At 46.7% G+C, this 24169-nt stretch overlaps 1 protein-coding gene across 1 annotated transcript in view; it reads right to left on the bottom strand.

Moving 5' to 3' along the window:
- Nucleotides 1–24169, bottom strand: part of CTNND2 (catenin delta 2) — a 534119-nt gene that overhangs the window by 227725 nt on the left and 282225 nt on the right. Inside the window, exon 7 of the mRNA XM_026048525.1 lies at nucleotides 16102–16687. Coding sequence (XP_025904310.1) covers nucleotides 16102–16687 — 586 coding nt within the window. The remainder of the gene's footprint in view (nucleotides 1–16101; nucleotides 16688–24169) is intronic.

Raw genomic sequence — 24169 nt, 5'->3', positions numbered from 1 at the left:
TTCCTCCCTCCTGGCCCAAAGAGCTGCATGATTCCCTTGGGAGAGGCCAGCATATTCAAGACAAGTACACAGAGAAATTCAAACCCAGCTCATTACTACATCTCCAGTTTGGGAAGCTGGTGATTACAGTGTATGCTGGCTACTCACAGAGCCCTCATGATCAAGGCCCCACCAAAAGGGGGGTCTGTGCTGCCATCCAGAGGGACCTGGACAGACTGGAGGACTGGGCGACGAGAAATCTCACGAAGTTCAACAAGGGCAAGCGCAGGGTCCTGCACTTGGGGAGGAATAACCCCAGACACCAGTACAGATTAGGGGTGGACCTGCTGGAGAGCAGTCCCACAGAGAGGGACCTGGGTGTCATGGTGGACGACAAGTTGACCATGAGGCAGCAGTGTGCCCTGGTGGCCAAGAAGGCCAATGGGATGCTGGGGTGCATTAAGAAGAGCGTCTCCAGCAGGTCAAGGGAGGTGATTGTCCCCCTATACACAGCCCTGGTGAGGCCACATCTGGAGTACTGTGTCCAGGTCTGGGCTCCCCAGTACAAGAGGGATGTGGAGCTGCTGGAGAGAGTCCAGCGCAGGGCTACCAGGATGATCAGGGGCCTGGAACATCTGCCCTATGAGCAAAGGCTGAGAGAGCTGGGTCTGTTCAGCCTGGAGAAGAGAAGGCTGAGGGGGGACCTGATCAGCGTGTATAAATACCTCAAGGGAGGCAGTGAGGAGGAGGGGGCGGCCTCTTTTCAGTGGTGGCCAGCGACAGGACTAGAGGAAATGGCCACAAGCTGAGGCACCAAAAGTTCCACAGGAACTTAAGGAAAAAATTCTTGACTGTGAGGGTGACAGAGCCCTGGCACAGGCTGCCCAGAGAGGTTGTGGAGTCTCCTTCTTTGGAGATCCTCCAAACCCGCTTGGATGCARCCCTGTGCCACRTGCTCTAGGTGACCCTGCRTGWKCMRGGGGGTTRGACTWGATGACCTCTGAGGTCCCTTCCAACCTTTAGCATTCTRTGATTCTATGAAAAGGATGCTTTTTCTCCACTTTGGATTAAGAGAAATGGAAAAACAGGAGGAGACCATTCCCTCGAGGTTGAAGAAACCACTTCACACTGAATTCTATAATCTTTATGGATTCCAATCTTCAGTTAGACAAAGTACTGTGAAATGACTGGAGCGCGGTACCCAACACGCACCACCGCGCACAGCACAACGTCTGGAGAAGACTCAAGTGCTCTAGAAGAGCTGAGAGAAGCAGGAAAAATGAAGCCAGTTAACTCAAAATCAAAACAGGCCTTTTTTTTCTTTTTTGTTGTTGTTGTTGTTGTTGTTTGTTTGTTTTTTAAGCCCAAACCGAATAACCACAGCAAAACATAGAGGAAAGGGAATCTTCTCTGTCTTCTGAATTCTGAAGATTAAGGCTGGTATCCGATAGAAAGTGGACTGTCCTTTTATTATATCCGTGTGGGGCTTGTAAAAAGGGACCTCTTAGTGGGAGACCTTTAGGGGGAGACAACAGCAGATGACCAGGACATGCCAGAGGGACCCCATGAAGCCCAAGAAAGGGGCAGAGAACCACGTGAAGTTCAGCAAAGGAAAGGCAGGGCCCCACACGTGGCCAGGAGCGACTCCATGCACCAGGATGGGCTGGTGGGATGCACCAGGTGGAAAGCAGCCCTGCAGAGAGGGAGCTTGGTGCTCCTCCTGCTCCTTCTCCAGACCAGGGCGGCGTGAGGGAGAGACAAGAGAGTCCCAGCTGCTCCTTCAGCACCCGTGCAAGTCCCTGTGGAAATAGGCACAACACGTGCGTCCCAGCGGCGCTGCCCATCTGACAGCCTAGGCCAATAGCGTCAACCACTGTATCGGCAACATCTTTCACATTAATAGACTCAAGTCAATTGATCTACTCCAACGAGCAGCTAGCCAAGCAGTCCGACATAGAATCATAGAATCATAGAATGCCGAAGGTTGGAAGGGACCTCAGAGGTCATCGGGTCCAACCCCCCTGCTCACGCAGGGTCACCTAGAGCACGTGGCACAGGGCTGCATCCAAGCGGGTTTGGAAGATCTCCAAAGAAGGAGACTCCACAACCTCTCTGGGCAGCCTGTGCCAGGGCTCTGTCACCCTCACAGTGAAGAAATGCTTCCTTAAGTTCCTGTGGAACTTCCGATGCTTCAGTTTGAAGCCATGCCTTAATAAAGCCCAAGCAGCCTCTGTTCGCCTGCCGTCCTGCCATGGCGCCCTCCAAACTCACAGTACAGCAAGGGCACGTTCCTGCCCCCCTCCCCGCACCTTACAAGCTCACGGGACTCATTCAACACGCAAGTCACCAGCTAAGAAGGTAGAAACCCCTCTGGGCACCATGGCACAAAGGGTGCAGCCCCTCCTGTTGAAATCTTCCACCACAAAGGCTGTATTAATCACGAGTCCCATTAAAGCAGGTCCTCATGTCTCTGTTACACAAACATTAGCAAGATGAGGGGGAAGCCCACAGATCACTACAATATAGTAAGAAACACTTACCACTAACTTACCTTCCCTGCTTATCTTAACTCGGCTGTACCTCCCCACATCTCAACAGGTATCACGGGTGGCTGCTTGAGGCCCTGAGCAGGCCACAGCACAACACTCCCTACCTTGATTTCACAGCCAAGAGGACCGATTAGCCACAACAAATCCCCACCACAGTATCATTTGAATAAGACTATTGGTGAGACCACAGCGATAGAAACTAAAAAGGAATTGCAACATTGCTTTTTGCGGCTTTCGTAGCTTTTAGAAGAGCTGTATGCTCTTCAGTGGACTCAACTCAATGAACTTTTAACTGGCACAACTGGGGCTGAAAATCCCGTGCGACGTGACCTTCATTTCTCTTAGGTGCATGTCCTATGTTACCGTCCTTACAAAGAAAAAAAAAAAAATATATATATATATATAGCACATCATGTCAACATAGTAAGTTACATTTTTAGCTTGTAGTTCTGAAAAAGCATCGTGAGAAAGGAAAGATAAACACATTCTCTACAGTAGAATTTCTACTCTGAACCCAGATGTAATGAAACCTCTTTTATAGACATTAACTTGATGTAGTTTGCATAGTAAAGAAGCTGCTGTGAACCCAAGTGTAGCATTAGAGAGAAGGAAACAGTAGGGGAGGTGGAATTAAAAAGCATTCATGGGAGGACTCCTGATAAAACAAACTTCTTTTTTTCTTTTTGCCAGAAATATAAGCAGAAACCTCTCTCAAAAGCTTGTTTGCACATACGCATCTTCAGCTTAAACTGAGGAAAGGGGATTCTATAACAATATCTACAGCAAATGTTGCTGGAGATGTTCACGCAATATCTTAATATCGAGAAATAAAACCCTCTAACGAGAATGTGCCAATACTGCCTGATGAAAAACAGGGCGCCAAAGTGAAGAAAACCCTACCGAACCCAGGGCTGGCGAGTGAGGGCAAGTTCTCAGGAGGGGACAGCTGGTTAAAGAGCCGGCAGGACATGAAAGGCCACTCGGCCGCAGCGCAGTACCTCCCGCACAGCAAACCACACCAGCCAGCAAACGCCTTTTAATGGGGTTCAACGTTGCCTTAAATACTGTTTTCTCAGTTGTTCCGACTGTTTACACATGTTCTCTCCTAATGTATTTTGTTTGGGCCCCAAGTTTTTCTTTCCCTGAATAGAGGAATTAAAGATAAACCCGAGTACAGAACTACACTGTCATCTTTATAGTTTTCCCCCATTCTCCGTACGTTACTATGTGCACGGATCAGGACTGTTTGCATGAATAAAGATGGATATAGCACCCCCCCCAAATTGCACTTGTTGCCTTTCAACTCACCATGAGCTCTGGACATGCAGAGAAAACACACGTACTGGCACTACATATTATTACAAGCCAAGCATATGCTACAAGGATACCGAAGGACCCAGACTTGAAGGGGCCCCTTTCCTCACCTACCGATGTCTCGGACTGCTCTTCTGCAGGCCGGGTGCATTAGAGTGGAGCCCAGCGACAGCTCTGCGGCTCGGCACCTCGCGGGCCCCTCAGGTAGAGTCCCTGCTAGGGATAGGATCAAAGAGCAAAACACCAGCTTTTTGAAAGATGATGCTATTAGTTCATAACAGGTTGATATTTGCACAGTAGTATAAATACCGTATAGGTCGCTTCCTGCAAAATACCTCCATTCAGTCAAACCTATTAGGAGTTTCACTGCCAGGACACTGTCCCATTCAGCAGAACGGTTCTCCCCACACTCTCCCCCGAGACAGTTTGTCCATTAACCAGATTAAGAGACTTAGAAAAATCTCCTCGTAAGAGATTGACTTTGGCTGCTTAAGGGACCCCACAAAATCAGCCTCTGGTCCAGGATCATCTCTTTGCTTATCAGTGCTACGAATAAAGGTTTAAAAAGAAACCAAAAATCCCAAAGTGAATTTCAATAATTATTCAACAAAGCTCACTACATCTTATATAAACTTCTAAGCTAAATTTTATCCCATCTAATTTTTTTAATGAACACAGAAGTTAAATCGCATTCTTAAGTGAAGTAATAAAACCGAAATACAGCTACAAATATTTTCTTCATTTTTTAAGCTTACTTTTGGGTCTTAAGTCAAAATATATCACCTACTTGAATTCCATACTGGTACGAATCTAGAAAAACAAAACCACCCTATATATTTGTATTCCCTCACAAGCATTTTCTTTTTCCCATTGCTGTCCTCATTCTGCTCAAAAATATTCACCTGCTTAAAACATTTTATCAAAAACAAATGGTTAGTGGAAAAAGAGGAGTGTGACTGGGAGCCAAAAGATAAGAGGCAAAGAAAGTCAGGGAGAAGCAGCGGATTAAATGTGACAGACAAGTTCAGGGAGATAATTCCCATTTCATTTCTCATCTAGGGAAACGCCGGTGAAGAAAGAACAAAAACAAGGGTCCTCTCAAACCAGTGGCTACCACGCAGTATCAACCACCTGTCTTCATTAAGGCTGAAAAGATAGAAACTATATGTCTTTAATACCTGAATGTTCACATCCCTTTCTCTTTTCTTCCCTCCCTTTCCTTAAGTCACACCGCTTCCCTCCCCTTCAACCCTGCCAGTTTCACAAAAAAAGGGGAAAGGGGAATCAGGCCTGACCTGGAACAGATTTCGTTCTCCTTTGGTACAATCCCCATTTCTAAGAAGTTGCCCATTTGACTGCTGGTTGAGTCCTTCAGCAGCAGGATGACATGCCAAGCAGCAGGGCGGGTGCTCTTTGGGTAGCTGCTGCTCTCCAGCAACCGAAAGCAGCATCAAGCCTTTATTTAACACGAGCCCCTCTCTGAAGTTTTGCTTAATGGGCTAAAGGAAGTCTTAAAAAAAAAAAAAATGTGACTAAGGAGACAAGAAATGAAACAAAGAGACAAAAAGCGACGTCCTGTCCCCATGCCCCAAAACGCGCAGACGTGCGCGGGGCTGCGGCCTCTTCCAGCAGTCCCCAGGATCTGCAGAGGCGCGGCAGCCTCCACCAGAGCAACGGGTCCGATTCCAGAAGCGTCCCAGCAAGGCTCTGGGAGGACCCAACCTTCCCGCTCAGCGGCCGGGAGGAGGGCACGGAGCTTCGGCTCCGGCCGCTGGGAGCAGGAAGGGGTGTCTCGAGGCCGGCACAGAAGGCGTGCGGCTACCAAGCACGCGCAGAGGGAAAAGTTCCCTGGCACCATGAGGGCTCACGTCCACCCAGCTGTGATATTACCCTTGATATTGCCAAGTAAATGGCAATATCCTCTGTGATATTGCCAGGTAAAAGTCAAAATTTGACTTTTACTTGGCATCCTGATTTTACCTTTTTTTTTTTTTTTTTTTGCTTTTTTGGATCTAAGCACGCTATCATTCAGGGGTATCCACAGACCCAAGAGGCAGTTTTCCAGCTAACAGCAAAAATGCAGGGAAAGGGCTCCAACGAATCCTGAGCATGCTAGCATCTTTCAAAAGTGCTAATTTCTGTTGAATCCTGCATCTGTTTCTTTAGTAAATATATGTCGCAGGCGCTCATATACGCAGCTGAAATCCAAGGCATCACCTGTGGGACTTGCTCACAGAGGAGTGTCTGCAGCTCAAATTTTGTCATGCATTTCACAATGAGACTGCATATTATTATTATCATTGCTTTTTGCAAGCAATATTACTTTTTGGAGATTTTATCTGAAACAGTTTGTACTCAAGCTTGCATTTCACAATGAGAACAGATAAAAGTATCAGATAGGAGAGTATTTATTCTATCAAAGATGACTCTACACAAAAGAATATTAAACACTTGCTCCTACCAGAGGCTTTCTCCTCCTCACTGAGCATTTGCTGTAATCACTAATTTGTAGAGTTCACCACAAAACTGGTAGTTTTGCACAGAGACTGCAAAAGTCTCTGTGACTTTCTAGGGGGAACAGCTTCATCTTTGTATTTCATGTTGCACTTAAAGAGAGTATCTTTGAACATTCAGTAATAAACTAGGTTCTCCTATTTTCATTGCCCAGTTGAAATTTACTATATTTAAAATATGAGAGCCAAAACATGGAAGTTTATTGAATTCAAATATAAAAACCCCTTTGAATACTATCTAAATAAAGAATTTAGTTATATCTGTAAAAGAAGCTTGGATCGGGACCTATGCACTCCTATAACTGCAGCATTTTGTTCAATTTGGATGGCTACAGTATTATTCAAATAATTGAGGTTGCACATATCACACACACAAGACCTCTGCTAACACTCGTAAGAGTAATTCATTATCAAAATCCTTATAATTTAAAGCAATTCTAACAGATTTGTTCTAAATGAAAGAAACATGGCAGGCAAAGAGAAACGGAATATCGCTAACAGTGAGATCAAGAGTGCCTTAAGTGGCCAACAAGCAGAGCTTATGCTGGAGCAGTCGCTGCACATTTCACTTCTCATAAAACCGCTAAGTTTTCACTCTTTAATTTTGCTTATCCACACAGCTACTGTAATTAACAACAGCGAAGAATTAGTATCAACATTTCAAGAACTCAAAGAAAGTCTTACGTAAAGAAGCAGCTTTCCAACGTGGCCTTACTCTCCCAGATCGAGATTCTCCCTGAAAAGCGTGACAAGGAAAGGGCCTCAAGAGGGGACAGTCCTGCCATTGGTCAGAGCCCGGGCTGGGAAGCAGCGGCCGTGACAAACGCTGCAAGGAACAAATGGTGAGAGGGGTCACCAGCAAAAGGCAGCCAGACCTAACAGGAGGCTGTTAGGTCTGGCACAAAAAGGAGGGCACAAAAGGTGTTCACAGTTTGCAACAAACCATGGGAAAAGTTTAGCGCCTGCAAAGGCTTCCCACAATGAGGGCAACGCGGTGCGCTTTATTCCTGAGGTGGAAAACACTGGAGGGATTTTGAGCTGCCAGGAGCAATTAGTTCCCGATTATTCATAAATGCAAATTGGCACATTTCCATATGAAACGGTTGTCTCCCCCATGAAACCCATACGTCCAGGCTCATACGACCGGCTAAAGATAATTGCTGCCAGCTTTGCCCGGCTCTGCAAAAGCAGCATGTTCCTGATCAAGCAAATTTAGTGGGGTTTTTAAACCAGTGAAGAAGTCTCTGTTCCTCACCAGCTTCAACCCTGAAACCTACTGCCGACTGAGAAAAGCAGGGACTTGCAAGCAATTCACCATCACAATCTAACAAGCTTCAGGGGAAAAAAAAAAAAAAAAAAAAAAAAGAGAGATTTCAGGCTAAAACAGTAGTTACTGAATCCTCCAACTCTCCGGATGGGATGGCAATCAAGGACAGAGATTAGATCCACGTGAAGATGACTGTTGAGCTGTGCTGTGCACGGGGGTCGCATTCTTGTCGGCTGCAGCCAGGTGCATCCCGCAGGCAAGTGCGACACGCGGGCCGGACACGGCCTCCCAAGGGCAGAAATGGGCGATCTCCGCACGGGCACATGGAGAGGCCGGAGCACAGCGCAGGCAAGCAGGTCATCCGGGTCCTCCCCTACTCCTGTTTTTAGCCAAAGCAGCTAAATTTATAACAAGCTATTAGTCAAGCTATTAGCTCGACTCCAATTCTGATGCTTCTCTCTGATCTGTGAGATTCTTTCCATGCAGTATTTGATCATCCTCTCTACTGAAAATGCTTCCTAATGCTGCGTTATCAGGAACTTTCCTGGGCATATTCCTGTTCTGCTTCTTGGCAAGATAACAAAAAAATAAATATTTTTTGTAAATGGCTTCAAGTGCTCTCTTTGAGGGACTTCGCTAGCAGCATCCTTCCTTTCCAATAGTTTCATTTGAAGAATGACAGACTGTCAACTTTGCTTTTGCCAGCTCCTTCCCCACACAACTCATGCAGGAATACCCATCACCACGTCCAGGCTGAGTGAGCTTCTCCCAAGCAACCTTACAGAGTTGTGTACTCCTTGTTGTGTACTCCAAGTACACCTTGCCCTGCTGAACTCACGTTGCAAATTACCCCATTACCCACTTACCTTTGTGTCTGTCATCCCCCCTTTCACTAAACTTCCTTTGCATTACCCAGCAAAGCCATGTGTTGAGAGCTGTATCTACAGTTTTGTTACTCTGTCCTCCCTTTCTTAAGGGCCTCCTAACCCCAAACCCAAAAGAAGGATTGTCTCCCATTGGAAAAAAATAATAATAATCCTTACAGAATTCAGCCTGCCCCCATGAGGGCTTCGATGCAGAGCCTTTGAAGAGCTCATAGCAGCTTCTGGCGAGGCAATGCGGCCCTGCCCTGCTGAACGCGTCCTTTGGGATGCGAATGGAAAGGTTCCTACAGGAGTAACTTCAGCCCCTATCATCAAAAGGCTTTGCAGCCCGAGAGCAGCACAGCTGCCTACCAGATAAGTGGAGCAGCCTTGCACCAGGGCAGGGGGTGGCAGAGGTGCCAAACTTGTGCTGACTGTGCAAGACAGAAAGAGGGAAAAGGGAATGTGAAATTTCCTGTAGAAAGATGAGGCTACCTGTGACTCGAGACTATTTGTATTCCAACTCTTTCGGCACTTTCCTATTCCTCAGGCCTAAACTACAAACTGCAACTTGATGTACTTGTTAAGATCTGTGTCATCCAACTGACAGCTTCCTATGCTGCGCCTTATAATTGTGAGATTAGTCACCGTTGGTCCCTCTGCCCCTGGCCTTATTAAAGTCTGACTTTTGCTTCCCCCTACTTAGACTAAAGGCAGTTCCATGAATTCGTTACCATTAGATGGTCTCTCTCTGCCCTTTGCAAGACCACTCAGCACAGAAATGAAAAGTATTGTCTCCTTTGTGGGCCCACAGTGAGACAATCTCCAAGTCTGACCCTGCACTCAGGGCAAATTGCCCCACTTATCTCCCGCAACCTCTCCCAGGGAGAACTTGGGCTGCTGCCGCTTCCGCATTTCCCACAGCTCCCGCGAGCCCCCGGCGCCTCTCTGCACGAGCAGCCCACAGGGCTTCCCACCCAACTGCTGCCCTAAATTAAGGGCACCTTCCTCACTTCCCCTGCTTGCAGAGACTCTTCCCACCATAACTAATCCCTTCCCTTGTGATCCAAAGCACTTCCATTGCTTTGAAATCTGCCCTATGTACACTAGGACAAAAAGCTACTATGTTTCCCACCAAATCCTCTGTTACAATTGCCTGCTACTCCATGTAACTGCCTCTAAGGCACAAGCACCAGAAGAGCGAGTTTAAGGGAGCCTTTCCCCATGTCCCCCATCCCCTACACCCATAATCTTTTCTCCTCTCAGTAAGCGAGCCCCAGGAAAAGGGCACTTGGCCGCATCCGGAATCACACACTAGGAACTGAAGAAGAGACAACGTGGTAACAACAGGCAGAGCCAAGGCTCAGCCCCACGGCCGTGCCCGCGAGACCAAGCGGTTGGACCCATCACTGTCCCCATGGCCTCAACCTCCTGTAGCCCCAGACACCAAAAATTACATGCATAAACATAAGCCCCAAAGAGCTGCATGAATTTGAGGGCCAACGCTGGCTCACATATTTGTACTTCTCTACAGAAAAGTTTCACAAAGTTAGATTGCTAAACCATTCCTCTCCAACTGCATATAACGAGGGAATGTCAAAAGACAAGAAAAACTGACAGATGATTTCAGATCCTCATCTTTCTGCTATGAGCACTGATTCCTCCCCGCTAACCTCGCCAACTTCAGCCCTTTCCCATTCTTTTACTTAATAGTCTATCTAAGCCCAGACTTCACAGTTTAACAGTTTAAACTTCACTCTGACCCTTCAAAGCTTCCCTCCAGTCGCCTCCACGTTGATGAGCGACACAGCAACCCTGCCCTGCAGGAGGTGCTGAAACCGCCAAGGCCGCGGGCAGAATGCCCCCGCCAGGCTCGAGGCCTGGCCAGGAGAATCTCCGTCTGAGGTGACATTCACCACAGCAGCAGGAAACCGGCCGCGCCACTCAGTTTGTCACGGGCAGTCAGTCAAACTACCTGCAATTTCCTGTCAGCGGAATCTGTTTTCAACAGAGCTGCCGACAGGTCTCTCCTAAAGGCTTGCTGTTCTGAAATACTTACTTAATTTCCGGCCCCTTGGAAAGTCCACTCAGAAGGTAAGTGGCAAACAGCACAAACAACAGCAAAATAAAATAAGTGAAAACAAAGTAGGAAAAAGCATGGAACAGGATGTGAGCTCAGACACATCTGCAGCACCTGCTGACAAGTACATCAAAGCTCAAGTTCCCTGGCTCAAAACTGTGTCCATGAAGACAGGGCCGCATTAGCTGATCCCTTGTCACTTAGCCCTTTCTCTGTGAGCAAAACCAGTTCATGTGATCGTGACCTGAAAAGCAGAGGAACAAAAATCACGGCAATAACAGGACACTGCAAAGACACTGATCTTCTTATTCCTTCTGCCTTATTGCTCAAGACTGCCCATTTCATGCATCTAGTGCAACAGGGACCTGAACTGCACCCCACTCTAAATGACTTTTACCATACCAACTAATAACGGCATTATCACCGAAGGAAGAAGACGGAGTAGAATTTGTGGCAAAGAACAGCACAGTGCAGCCGGTAGCACAACATGGGGCACGGACTGCGCGGCACCGTCGCACCGACTCGGCCCCCCGAGCAGCACGTTAAGGGATACAACAGTGTGTCCCGATAGGTAGGTAGGTAGGTAGGTTGGTAGATATTATGAGCTTCACTCTTTATCTTAAAAGCCAAAAATCCAGCGATTCTCCTTCCTTCCTTGTCCAAAGTACAAGTGCACTTCACATCCAGACTGCTTTATTAACTCTGCCCTGTCTCTCTCCAGGTAATTTTAAATCACACAGGGCTTTATTTTTTTCCTGAGGTGATTTCACCCAGGGTTAACACTTCATTCACACCGCCACTATTCAAAATGCTCTGCTCAGGAGCTGAACAATGATACATTTGAACGCAATTATCAGGAACTGTCTACATTTGAGAACCAAGGATATGGTTTGGTACAGGGGGACATGGTTTTGGTACAGTCTGAAAAAAATACTTGGCTGGCATATAGTTTTTATGCTATACAAAGCATATATTCCTCAGAGAGGATGATTTCCACTCTGGTTAGTAAGAGCACTGATTTGAATAGTGTCCAACTCTGCTGCAAAAGCCTCTTCTCCCCCAGGTGAAGGTAGGAGAGCAGCGGGTAGATGCTCGTGTGCTCACAAGCAGTGATACAGTCATCCCAGCACAGGCACACCGCACAGCATCTAGACCTACTAGATAATTTCAAGATTGCAATAAACCAATGCTATATTGATAATCCTGTATTTTCAAGCAATTTTAAGGAAAGCTAAGTGCATGCTAGTGGTAATATACTTCAGTGATTATCTCATACATGGTCACAGAAGCTGATCTGTTCTGCACCCATATGATCATACACCAAAATGCTAAAACATGCCAACGCTCACAATTCAACTGCAGTCCTGCCATAGATCACAGCAGGAAAGCAGGGCTCACCATGGTGTGCACAACAAAAGGCATATGGAAGGAGGAAGGTCCCAGGAAAGAGGGAGAAGAGCAAGGCAAGACAGACGAAGGAGCAGAAGGAACCAGTTAAGACCCCGAAAAACTTAGAATTCTTTGCCTAGCCAAGCACAGAAAGCATATTTTACATATTAACTCATGTCACACTTGTATAAACTAGTATTAATGTAGTAGTAATAATGTGCACACAGTCCTATTCTAGAAAGGACAGGGCTTCACATTTTGATTTGATGGAGACCAAGAAGAAGACTCTGCTTGCAGACATGACAGTAAGTGCTGATGGTTTCAGAAGCAACTCAAACATTTCTGTTTCAGCTGTTGCTTCAATGAACATACCCTAATTAAAGGAAAAAATGGCTGCAAAATCTTCTTCTCACGAAACTACATTACACTAAGTGATTCATACCCACAGTCATTTCTTAAACCTAACCTTTTAATACAAATGACCGAGGATGGTACAGTCTTGAGTAGTATTTATTTTCCTTCTAGCTCTTAAGGATTGCTTGCAACAAAGCAACACACAAAATTACGCTCTGCTGTCTAACGTGGCATGTGACTCCCCCAAGCAAGGATGAAGCCGAGAAGAAGTGGAGGCGCAAGCGGCGCTGCAACACAGCGGCAGCTCCAGCAAGGTACTTCCAGAGCCGAATTAAGCTGGGAATCAAACTCACTCTTGGAAGAGCGTGCAGAGGGAGTTTCGGAGGCGCGCAGAGCTGGAACCGCTCCCCAGATGGTTACAGCCGAACACAGAGCCGAGGCAGCGGGAATGACCCCAACGGCTGGACCCACCAAGACCCGCTGAGCAGGCGCGCACACGCGCAGGGGCAATGGGGCAGCCCGAAGGGCACCTCTCGCGGGGATGGCTACGCACCTGACAGTAAAACTACAGTAAAACTACACGAGCTTTTGCACACTGCAGGCCAAGAACTGGCGTTCTTATAACCTCAGCTGGCTTCCCCATTAACTTTTGTTGGAACTGAATATATGCAATGTCCTCTCTTCAATCCACTCTTACACGGAACCAGTTTAGGGCAATATATGATCACACTGCACATTTTCACTTACAATGGAAAAAACCCTATCAAATCCCTGCGCTTCGTGCTGCTCCTGCTCAGTTTAGCACTTGGAGACACGGCTGCACTCAGCAGCCAGCTCCAGGACAAGTTTCTAGTATCACCTGAAAATAAATAAATAAATAAATAAATAAATAAATAAATAAATAAAGTGCTATTTGCATTCACAGCAATCACTGCAAAATACTTATCTTTTCTTCCTGGAGAGGGGAAAAAAAAAAAAAAAAAAAAAGAGGATTACTTGATTACTTTGAGCAGCAGCCTCCCTGTGATGACACATACTTAGGAATGGCAAACCATCAATCAGGGGAATGTGACAACTGCTCTCCACTCCTCCTCCTCCCCCAAAGGAAAGAAAAAGATCGCCTAGGATGTAGTGAACAAGCAAAAACCCCATTTATTGAACATCAGCTTTTCAGCACACTGTTGCTTGCTCTCCTTCTCCCATTGGTCTGATCTTTAAATCAACAGGCAGAAAACTCCTATAAAAATATAACATCCTTAAAGTTCAAGATCACAAACTGTTCTAAGCAAAAGCGTCTACAGGAAAAAAAAATGAAAATAATGAAAACCGCCTTAGTAGCAACCGTAACATCTGATCCCATCTAACTCTAAAGCAGACAGCAATTTAAACATGCAAGCAGTTCAGTGACTTTGGTGAACCAGTAAAATTCTGCAAGTTATCCAGGCGCTTGATACCATTCGCAAATATGCAGCCTCCTGAATGACTGGGAGAGCACAAGAACACATCCCAGACTGTTAACGGAAAACAGTGAAAGTAAACTTGCAACAGGAAACTTTTGCAAAGGATTGGATCCGTGCTACAGCTCCCTTCAAGGACTACTTGAAAGGGATGTTACCACTGTGGGAAAAAAAAAAACAACACAAAACTAGTATTTACCAACATGCTGTTGCCTCTGCTTTGAAGTATTTTTCTTTAAAAAGTAGCAATACTGCCTCAGCATGTCTATCACTTAGTATTTAATGTCATTACAGAAATCCGCATTCCTTATAAAATAAGACACTGAGATTTCCAGCCTACCTTAAAAGAAAATCCCTATGGATTAGTTATGGATTAGTTCTGAGATCCAGAACTCAGAAAGTCATCAGCACAATACTTGGAGAAGTTGCTTTAATTTCTACATAATTATAATCAAGGTCAAATGACTGATGACTATCTCCCCCTCCCCCAAACACATTGAAAAAAAAGGCCAAAAAGCACCAGGAACTTCCTAAAGCCACATAATCTATGAGCCTTCGTTTGACCCAAGCAACTACCATATAACTAGCAACTTGGTCCTAAGAACTTGTATCCTAAGAAGAGGTAGGGAAAGAAATACCAAAGTCATGCAAGACATAGAAAAAGTTCAGTAAAAAAGCATTTATTAACTAGAAGAAATCTATGAAAATAAGCAATGACAACAAGAAAAGAAAAAGTAATTCTCTTAAGTTTTACTCAAAGCATAAAACACTTTTAGGAGAATATGTATAATACTACTGGCCAACCACTCTAAAAAGGTCCAAATCCACCTTTCTGAAGATCCAAATCTAGCAAGGACAACCTCTTTATTTAACATAGAAGGTCGTTATGCAGTAATATAAGGTCATTATGGCAGTGCTGAAGTCCTAAATCACAAGCTTCAATTTACCTGCCACAATAGGCTGAATGTTGCTCAACTACAAAAGGTATCTTAACGCACAAAGAAAACCTCAATCATCTACTGCTAAAATTGAATAAAGGGAAATAAGGACTAAGGATGTTAGAAACTTCCACATGCAGAGACTTTTATCCAAGACAGAACAAAAGTAAAGAAAAATCAGGGAATACTGGCAAGTCCAAGGTATGCAGGTTTAACTACTCTCTTTTCGTTTGATATAACGGTTCCCTTCCCTAGTGCCAACATCGGGCCTTCTCAGTGACTACAGAGGGGAGAAGTCACCATAACACAATCGTCCAGTAAAAACTTGGGAATTTGGGACAGGATTAATGAATGTTTTACAGCAGAAGCGATCAAAATATGCTGAGATCTCTACTTCAACATCATTTAGGCAGCCCAAGCAATTACATGTTTTTTACACATTCGGAACTTCAAAAACATGAATTTTGCCATTCCTCCCCTTTTTCTTTTTAAGTAAGAAAAGTTCTGAATCATTCTCATAAGTAGATACATTGAGACCATATTTTATTACCTACATTTTTAGGCACGTTTCAGTGGAACTGGGTAGGATGCCAGCGAGCCCTGCAGCGAAGCGGGTGGGTGACAGGAGGGAAGAGCAGGGGCTTTAACTCCACTAAGAAAGTTGGGCACCTGCCTGGCCAACACAGCAAGACCTCCTCGCGTACCCTATTTATCTTCAAATCTATTTATGCCAGGCAAGGGAACATATGAGCACAGCAGCTGTTACTATAGCAATGAAACGGGAAATTCTGAGAATAAAAAAAAAAAAAAAAAGGGGGGGGGGGGGGAAGGGGAAAGAAAAACACGAAGAGACGTTGGGTTTAGCGGCCTCGGAAGAGCCGGCTGCTCTCTCAAGGGCAGGGTTGGCTCAAAGCTCCGGGGACCGCGACCCGCCACAGCAGCCCGTTCGCAGGGGCACGCGGCGCCAGGTAACGGCCGCCCGCCCGTAACGGCCGCCCGCCCGTAACGGCCCCAGCTCGCGCCGCGCGGTGCGAAACTTGGGCGGGCAAGCGGAGCCCCTGGGCAAGGCGGGAGAGGCCGTTTCCCTGCGCCAGCCTCCCGGCTTTGACCAGGGCAGGGAAAGCCTTCGGCACACAAACGCACCCTCTACCAAAACGTGGGCTCAAACGCAGGAGCCCGAGGTCCTTGCACCTCGGAAGAGGAGGCGGACCTGGTATTGGAAAGATCAGAAAGGGTGAAAGGGCAGGAAAGGGGGAGCGGCTTTCTCCCCTTCCCGGGAGGGAGGCTCTCGCTTACTACCAACTGGTCTAAAAGCAGAGCTGGGAGCTGCCGTTCCGGTGCCCGAGCAGCCGAAGGGCGCCCGGTGCGCGGCTGGCGCGCGGTGCGGGCGGCGCTTACCTGCTAGCGAGCCGGGTCTCTGCAGCGTGGCGGTGGCATAGAGCTCCTGCGAGTGCTTGCCGTACTGCTCGGCGGCGTGCACGAGCCGCTTGGTGGGCGAGAGCGTGGCGTACGTGCCGATGGCGGAGCTCAGCTGGTGGATGGGCGACGAGGAGGCGGCGGCGAGGCTGGCGTGCGCGGGGGGCGGCGAGGTGACGCGCAGCGGCGAGAGCCCCGCCGCCGAGGACACCACGATGTTGATGGGCGAGCTGGTGCTGTACGACTTGGCCAGGCGGCCGGGCGACTGCTTGGGGGAGGAGCCGCGCGGCGCGGCGCCGTAGGCGGCGCCCGCCGCCTTGGTGGGCGAGCCGGCGAGCGGCGCGGCGGCGAGCGGCGAGCTGAGGCGCGGCGCGGGCAGCGTGGAGCTGCAGTAGTAGAGCGCGGCGGCCGGCGGCAGCTGCGGCTCGGGCAGGTGGAAGGCGCTGCCGTGGCTCGGCGCGAAGGGCTCCCGCGCCTGCGACGACGACGCCGAGGACGACGAGGAGGCGGCGGGTGGCGGCGGCGGCTCCGCGCCGCCCGCGTGGGCTCCGCGGCTGCTCGCGCCGGGCTGCGGAGGGAAGGGCAGAGAGAGGCGTCAGCGCGGCCCCGGGCGCCTGGTTTTAGTATGGATTGTTTTTTTCCCCGCTACTTTCAGATGTTAGAAATGTAGAGCCCGAGGGGCTGGGGAAAAGAAAAAGCCCCCCCCTCCAAACCTTTGTTCTGCATTAAAAAATAATAATAAAGTGGCTTAAAATACTGAAGGAAACTTTTCCCACGCGCAGCGAGCAGCGCCCGCGCAGGGGAGGTGCAGGCGGGGCTGGCCGGGGCTCTCGGCCCTTGCCGCCCCTTGGCGCGGGCCAGCGGGCCCCGGGGACCCGCGGCAGCTCCCGCAGCCGCCCTCGCGCCGGCCCGCAGGGCAGGGGCACCGCAGGCAGCCGCCGCACGTGCTGCCTACTGCGAGCGTCAGTTTTTACTGGCTCCAGGGCGAGGGGGGACAGGCACCGCATTAACACGGGGCCCTCGGCCTCCAGGGAGGGCCTGTGGCAGATACTCCCCAGCCTCGGGTGGTGGCACCCCGGAGCAGCTCAGCTTGTCCGTCTCGCAGGGCACCCACTTGTCCCACAGCACTTTTTGCCCAGTCGGGCAGGGGATTTACTGCAAGGCCCAAGAAGGCTCCAAGCGCTGGCCAGCCCCACGCCGGTGGCTGGTGCGGTGCCGAGGAGCCCGCTGCGCCCCGAGCACAGCCCGCGGGTCCTGCACGGGAACTGCTCCTGAAATGGGAATCATGAGTGCTGGGGACTGAGCCTCGTTGCTGCTGCGAATGCCAACTGCAGTGTCACTGCTGGTTTAAATAGAAAGGTGGGTTTTTAATAGCATCCTATAGGAAAGCCACGCAAAATGAAGCACATTGCTGTTACGAAACTTGATTTATTCTGGCTCTGAATTTCACTAGGATACCGAATAAAAGCAGATCAAGGAAAGAGAGATCGCCTTTAGATCAGGAGCTCAGCACAGGAGTAAAGCAAACAATCAGAGCACAAAATAAGCAAGGTTCAAAGTGCCAGAAACCTGCACCTCCTCCAACGTCCTCCCAGCAGAAACTTTGCTCTCCTCTTCTGGGGCTCCTGCAGCCCCTCCCTTCACCTTAAATGCTTCGCATACCTGGGGGAGGAAGGCGCTTGCTTCTGGATACAAAGGGGAAGCCGAGCTCTGAAGCTGCCCCTCTCAGGGGTTTGCTTCCATTTCTGTCATGGAAACTAGTAAGAAGCTCTTGCAGTTTCTGGGTTATCTCTGGCCTGAGCCTCAGGGGCTCCAGGTGCGTCACCCGCTGAGAAGCGAGGTGCTACTGCGTGAAATTGGTGCTGCCCTCCCTCCAGCAGCAGGATCACCCACATCAGCATGCAGCTGTTTTAGACCGGGCTCTTTTAGCAGTGGCCACCAGCTAAGAAGAGCCCAACACCAAGTCTGAGCCAGGGAAGCTCTGCACCAAGGTTTAGGACAGCACGCACAGGGCAAACTTCACATATGACTAGAGGTGATTCAAAGCGATTACTCTATCAATTGACATTTAAGAGTAAATTTTACTTCTTGGACTGTTCATTTGGCAGCACAATAAGACTGTTGGCCATATTCAGCATTGCTCCAGAAGACAATATCCTAGATGCCCCATACTGATAACATCAAAACAGTCACTAGAGGCCTGGAGGATTTGGGGCAAGCAGTGTCAACATGCACGCAGTAACTTCTTTTCTAATCTTCCTCCACACAGCTCTGTGTGTCAAGGATTTAAAGTAATTAATTGGGAGTAAACCAGTATTATCCCATATTTCTAACAAATCTCTCAAAGGCTGCAGGCTTTCTACAAGCACTAATGCAAGAAAAGAATCTCACTTCATGATTACAAGGAAGGGCTTATAGGAAAGAAGGTGTAGCATTAGGACACAGAAATTAAATATTTAAATTAAAAACACAGTGTTTAGCACTTCCTAAAAAGCTAAGCGTTTGCGTGTGAAGGAGAGAACTTCTGGATGAACAGATTGCTATGCAAACATTAGCATGCAGTTTTTTATTCCTAAGATGTGACTAATCTCAGACCTATCTTAAATATATTGTGAGGTTCATCTTTTTTTCCTAGGGTCAAGGATGCAGTAACATTCTCCACCTGTGCTTTCACAGGCAGAACGTGTTTTAGCTTTTCCATATATTGCTCCTGGTCTGTTGTTGAAGACAACCCTACAGACATGTCATCGTTCATCCTGCAATGTTACATAAGGAATAACAAAATACAGCGGCATTTGTTCCATTATTTTTCCATCCACCCATGGTTATTGTCAGGCTGATAATGACGCCATGTGTTGAAGCTAATAAATTGAGACCATATTTGCTTTCCAGTTGTTGTATCTTCCTGTCGCTATCTACTTCGTATGAGGGCGGTGGGGAGAAGGAAAATATCAAGCACTTTACTTTCTGTGGTCCCTATAAATATCCATTCTGAGGCTCAGAGATTTCATTTTTTCTGGTATCTTGCAGAAAATGGGTTCCATTTTGCTGCTTTGGATCCAACATAAGGATTCTCTTTTATCCTTTTAACAGCTTGAATGTGTGAAAAAAATGTGAGAACATTAATGATTTTTTTTTCTTATTTCATCATATTGAATCGTTCACTCTCTACTGATTCTGACAAAACAAGTTCAGCAGAGCTCAATACCCAAAATTACGGAAGGCATCCAGTTAGGTTATTCTAGCTCCTGTGTGCCCACCGTCATTCACGTCTTTATGCACTACATTTCAGGACATCAGCCTTTTCTTTCATACAACATCTATTTAACCAAATTTTGACTAGAACCATAACTTCAATTGAAAACCATCAAATGAAAGGCACTGTGAAACAAGGTTTCTATTTTATGAAGAGGAATTATGATGAACAAATAGCTGTATGGATCCTTTATCCTGCTGACAATTATTCATAGACAAGGAGTTAATAAAATCCTGGATGGCTAAACACCAGAAGCAAAGGTTTGGGGGCAGCTGCTAATTACTGAAATACCAGCACAGTGAATTTGGATGTTGATTCCTAGAGATAGCTCCAAGGTGGAAAAGCAGATTGGGAGACCACCAAATTTTGCAAAGCAATTGCAGAGAAACAAAGTGACCGTTAGGAACGTGCTACATACGTGTGTGTATTGTGTCTATTCCTCTGCACACATCTAAGATTTGTGTTAGTCACCTAAAATCTGTTAAAAACGATTTTCTTCTGAAGCAGGGCAAAATGTGAAAGCAAAAACTTGTTGGTTTTGTGCATTTCACAATTTGCCTCTGTGTCTGCTGCCTTGACTGCTGCCAGCCTCCGGCGCTGCGCTTGATCAGCCTCACCAGAGGTTTGAGGGATACCAGTGATCTCTGGCTTTCACAAACAAAATCAGGTTCTCTGCTCTTTCATGACTGCAACACTTCTCAGTCTACTGAGGGCTTTTTTTTGTCTCCTCTTCTCTCTAGGAACCATCTGTATGTTTTCACCCAAGATAGAGAGTCCTCCTCTGACCCAAACCCTCTCTTAACACTCTTCTGCAAAGAACAAACTGAGGATGCAGAAACACTTGAGATTCTCTACTCAGCGATGCAGAGCTCCGTCCTTGGGTAGCACCACTGAGGAGACGGGAGCGATGAACCTTTTCCTGACGGCTTCCTCTCCAGTAATGCTTGTTGTTCTCTACCTCCTTACAACCACAAATAATCGATTTTATAAAACATGTCATCAGCTAAATGGATGCAGGGGATGGTTCGTGTTGGCTTAGATCCCTGAGGATGTGTACCTTTGTACTGCCATCAAGTTGCCTTTTCATAAGCAACACAGGCTTCATATTGATCTGTCAATAGTTCCGAGACTGGCATCTCATTTCCAAAGAGAGGATTTTGCCCTTCAATTTACCTGGACAAGTGCCAGTTGCAGGTATTTCACAGAAATTATCTCTCAATGACTACAAAGAAGTGTTTTGATTTCCCAGTCCTCCGTGGAAATCCGAAGTCTCATGTGTGTGAAACACGACTTCTTAGAGCTAAGGACCTTTCTTCTGCAGAAATGTTTTGCTGCCTTTGACGAGACCCTGACCCAACTAATACGATGCCACCTATGCTCAAATGCACTCACGTAATAGCAGAGGGCCGACTACCCCTCTGAGTCGCTCATACGTGGTCCATTCTATCTGCTGCTCCAGATTTCATCCCCAAACTATGGTGAGGGTAAGCTCATCTCTATACCCTGCCAAATATACCCCAGGACTACTGGAGAAAAATGTCAGGCAGCCTGACCCTCATCTCAAAGGATGTATGTGCAGATGAAGGGAGGCAGCACCGTCACAAGCCACTTTCATGAACAGTGTGGTATGAGATCCTCTGAAGGCATCCAGAGATGGTCAGTCTGAGAGTTTGAAAGCAGCAATGAAAGCCACAGTCCTTACCTATGGCAGGATCAAACATCAATATGATGCAGAACAATTTCCCACCAACATAAACTGTATTAGCTGTGCCCTGAGATTTCATCTGCCTCCTTTAATGACTGAGAAGTTCTCATGTTCATATTTGGAAGCCAATTTTCATTTCAATGAATTTTCATCGTCTTCTCAATTCATTCCTTAACATCTTCTGTAAACCCTACCAGAGGCCAACGTGAAGTCATGAGTTTATATTTAGTCTGCAAGGAGCATCAAGTGGCCCATCACCTGCAGCGCAGATGACTCATGGCACGATGAGGCAGCCTCTCATTGAAGCAGGCTGGTGTCTGCATTTTGCTCGACAACTGGACACCAGTGTGCATTAGCTAACATTATAAACAGGGCTAGGGATATGTGGCCGTTTGATCAATGACAAGCTCATGTTTACAGGAAAAAAAAAGGAGATGGAAACTAAATATATATATATATATATATATATATTCTAATTGCTTTTGGTTTTCAGAGTGGACAAAATCTGCATTAGTTCATTCAGCCCAGAAGCTTTAGGAGGGGAGGATAATACACAATAAGTTTCTCTCTACTGCTACCTCAGCCTCTGAAAAGACAGCAGGAGCAACAGAAAATGAGATATCTTTACTCAGAAATGTAAACTGGCTTTTCTTCCCTTCCTCCTCCTTTTGCAAATGCCCAGCAGAACGTGTGGTAAACCATGCTTTAGATTCCTGTATCTGCAAGGTAAGTTGACCATTCTTGAGATGATAGTAAAACCAACCAGTTGTCCACAAACCTCTCTTGTTCAAATAGATTATTCACCTTGAGCAATTCATTTGCAGCATCACCACATCGCCCAAGGTTTTTGTAACAGATTCATTATTCTCTTCACCAACCAACCAACCAACAACCCTTTGATTGATAAATATAGGATATATCAGAATTTGGACACCAAGTTTGAAAAACTGTTTTCCACTAGGAAACAGTAATTCTGAGCCATAGCAGCAGCTGTTGCCAGGAAGTTTTACCTTCTAAATGCTACCGAAATGTAAGTTTTATGTTCTAAAGTATTCAAAGCCGTAGAAAAGCTGTGATATATAATGAAGTCCTCCAAATTGAGAAAAATGTGAGACTTCACTTTGCGGCACTATACAGGAAGTCCCAAGACTAATTAGTTTCATTTTTTTTCCACAGTTGCATTTTCAGAAGTTGTTCTTGCTGTCACAGCTGGCCTTGAGACTATTTACATATTTTCCCACGCATTTAGGCTATCATTCACGTTCAGAGATAGTTATAGGCCGTGCACAGAAATACCAAAGGAAATTGGCACAATCTGAGCAGTTATGACTCCTGAGGTTTGTTTTAATTATAACAGCGATAGCAAAACACTTCCAAGGATTGCCTGTCTTCTCCTTAAATGTTGTACCAGAAAAGGTCACGTTCAGAACTTTTTAAGAGACTTCCTCCTCTTCCTTCTGTTGAATATGTTTTATAAAACCTTCTTTATATATTTTATGGTATCATGGTTTATAAGGCAGCTTGCAAAAATTTTCAAGGAACAGTTCTATGGCCAAGCTTCCTTTGCAGGCTAATGAGGTGAAAGATTATTTAGTGCATTCTGTGCATTACTTTCCTGCGTAAACATCTCTCCTGCAATCTGGAGGAAATGCACGCACGCTGTCCCTTCCACAGCTCCCTTCCATCCTCCTGCCACTTTTTTCTCTTTTTTTTTCCCCTAGTGCTCCCATAACCTACCTTCTAAGCACACCTGTTCCTTTCCCGTTGTCTTACTTTCTCTAGCCACCTTGCAAAATGCATCCCAGCCTTACAGAGTGATCCCCAGCAGATGATGCTTTTCGTAGGAGACAACTGCGGATGGCATCTGCCCAGGCTGCAAGGGGGTATCAGAGCCTCTTTTTTCGGTCTAGCTGGAGTCCTGCTCTCCTGCTGGCTCCAATCCCAAAGAACACCAGGGAAGGCTGCTTTGGTAAACACACAAAGACCCTGAGGGTCTTGCTATTACATAGCCTCATTTTAAACCCTTCATCGAGGGGGAAAAAGAAATACGTAACCAATTTGCAATGAAATTTAACTGTGCTTTATTTCATTTTGCAGTCTTTAAGGACAGGGGGCTTTTCTGAGCAAACTGAGTGAATAGCATGAATGTTGCATCTCTCCTGCTATCCCACAAGCTGCGCCATGGCTATATAGCACTTGAATTCTCTTAGCAATATAATGCTTTGAAATTCAAATATAACTCACTTCTAAAGAATCTTGATTTATAAAATGTCCCAGTATCACACTGAGACAGTCTGCTTTACTATGGCTGTTAAGTTCTAAAAAGAGAAAATAACCTGAACTGACCAGTAAAACTCAACCAGATTTTGCTTATGTGCAGGAGCATGAATGCATCTAGCAATTTTTGTCTAAACTGAAGCTTAACTTTCCAGTGAGAGGCTTTGATCTCTCAGTGAAAAGCACAGGAGGTGAGAGGGTTGCGTGCTGCAGCTCAGAAGAATCCCTTTAACAAGGAGAGAGATTTATAAAGTTTTCATGAGTATCTCAAAAAAAAAAATCCAAAATGTTTGAAACACACACGACTGTCTGATAAGTTGTTTGTATTACAATATGGGAAAAGAAGGCAAAAGGGATTCTTTGGAAAGGAATCGGGCCCTGGCAGCAGGCTAGGTATGGCATCCGGAGCAGATTTTGCATCTGTTGCCAGTCCAGCTTTGCTGTGGTTCACTGCTACTTCAGCACTTTCCCTCATACCAAGGCAACAACACAGTGGGGTCCTGGTCCTTAATTAAGCCTTACAATCAGCACAGCAATGCAAAGTTTCAGACCTCCGTGCCCGAGCGTTCGATCAACCAAGTCAATATTCACGTGCCAAAGCAAAGCGGGCACACAAATCCCCTGCTGAACCAGCACTTGCTTGCTCCACACACGTGGAGCAGCTTTAGGGCCACAGAAAGCAGGCTGGTCATTCCGCCCTGCTCTGCGACACGACCGCCAGCAAGAGGCAACCTGGGCAAGCAGGCAGAGCCCCCCGGCTCCCCCACAGCCCTGCCTGGTGTGACCCACAGCAAGGGACAACCCGGGCAAGC

Source organism: Nothoprocta perdicaria, unplaced genomic scaffold (assembly GCF_003342845.1).
Source record: "Nothoprocta perdicaria isolate Ctin4 unplaced genomic scaffold, notPer1 scaffold_55, whole genome shotgun sequence".
NCBI classification, from domain to species: domain Eukaryota; kingdom Metazoa; phylum Chordata; class Aves; order Tinamiformes; family Tinamidae; genus Nothoprocta; species Nothoprocta perdicaria.
This window is presented reverse-complemented; position numbering and strand designations above follow the sequence as displayed.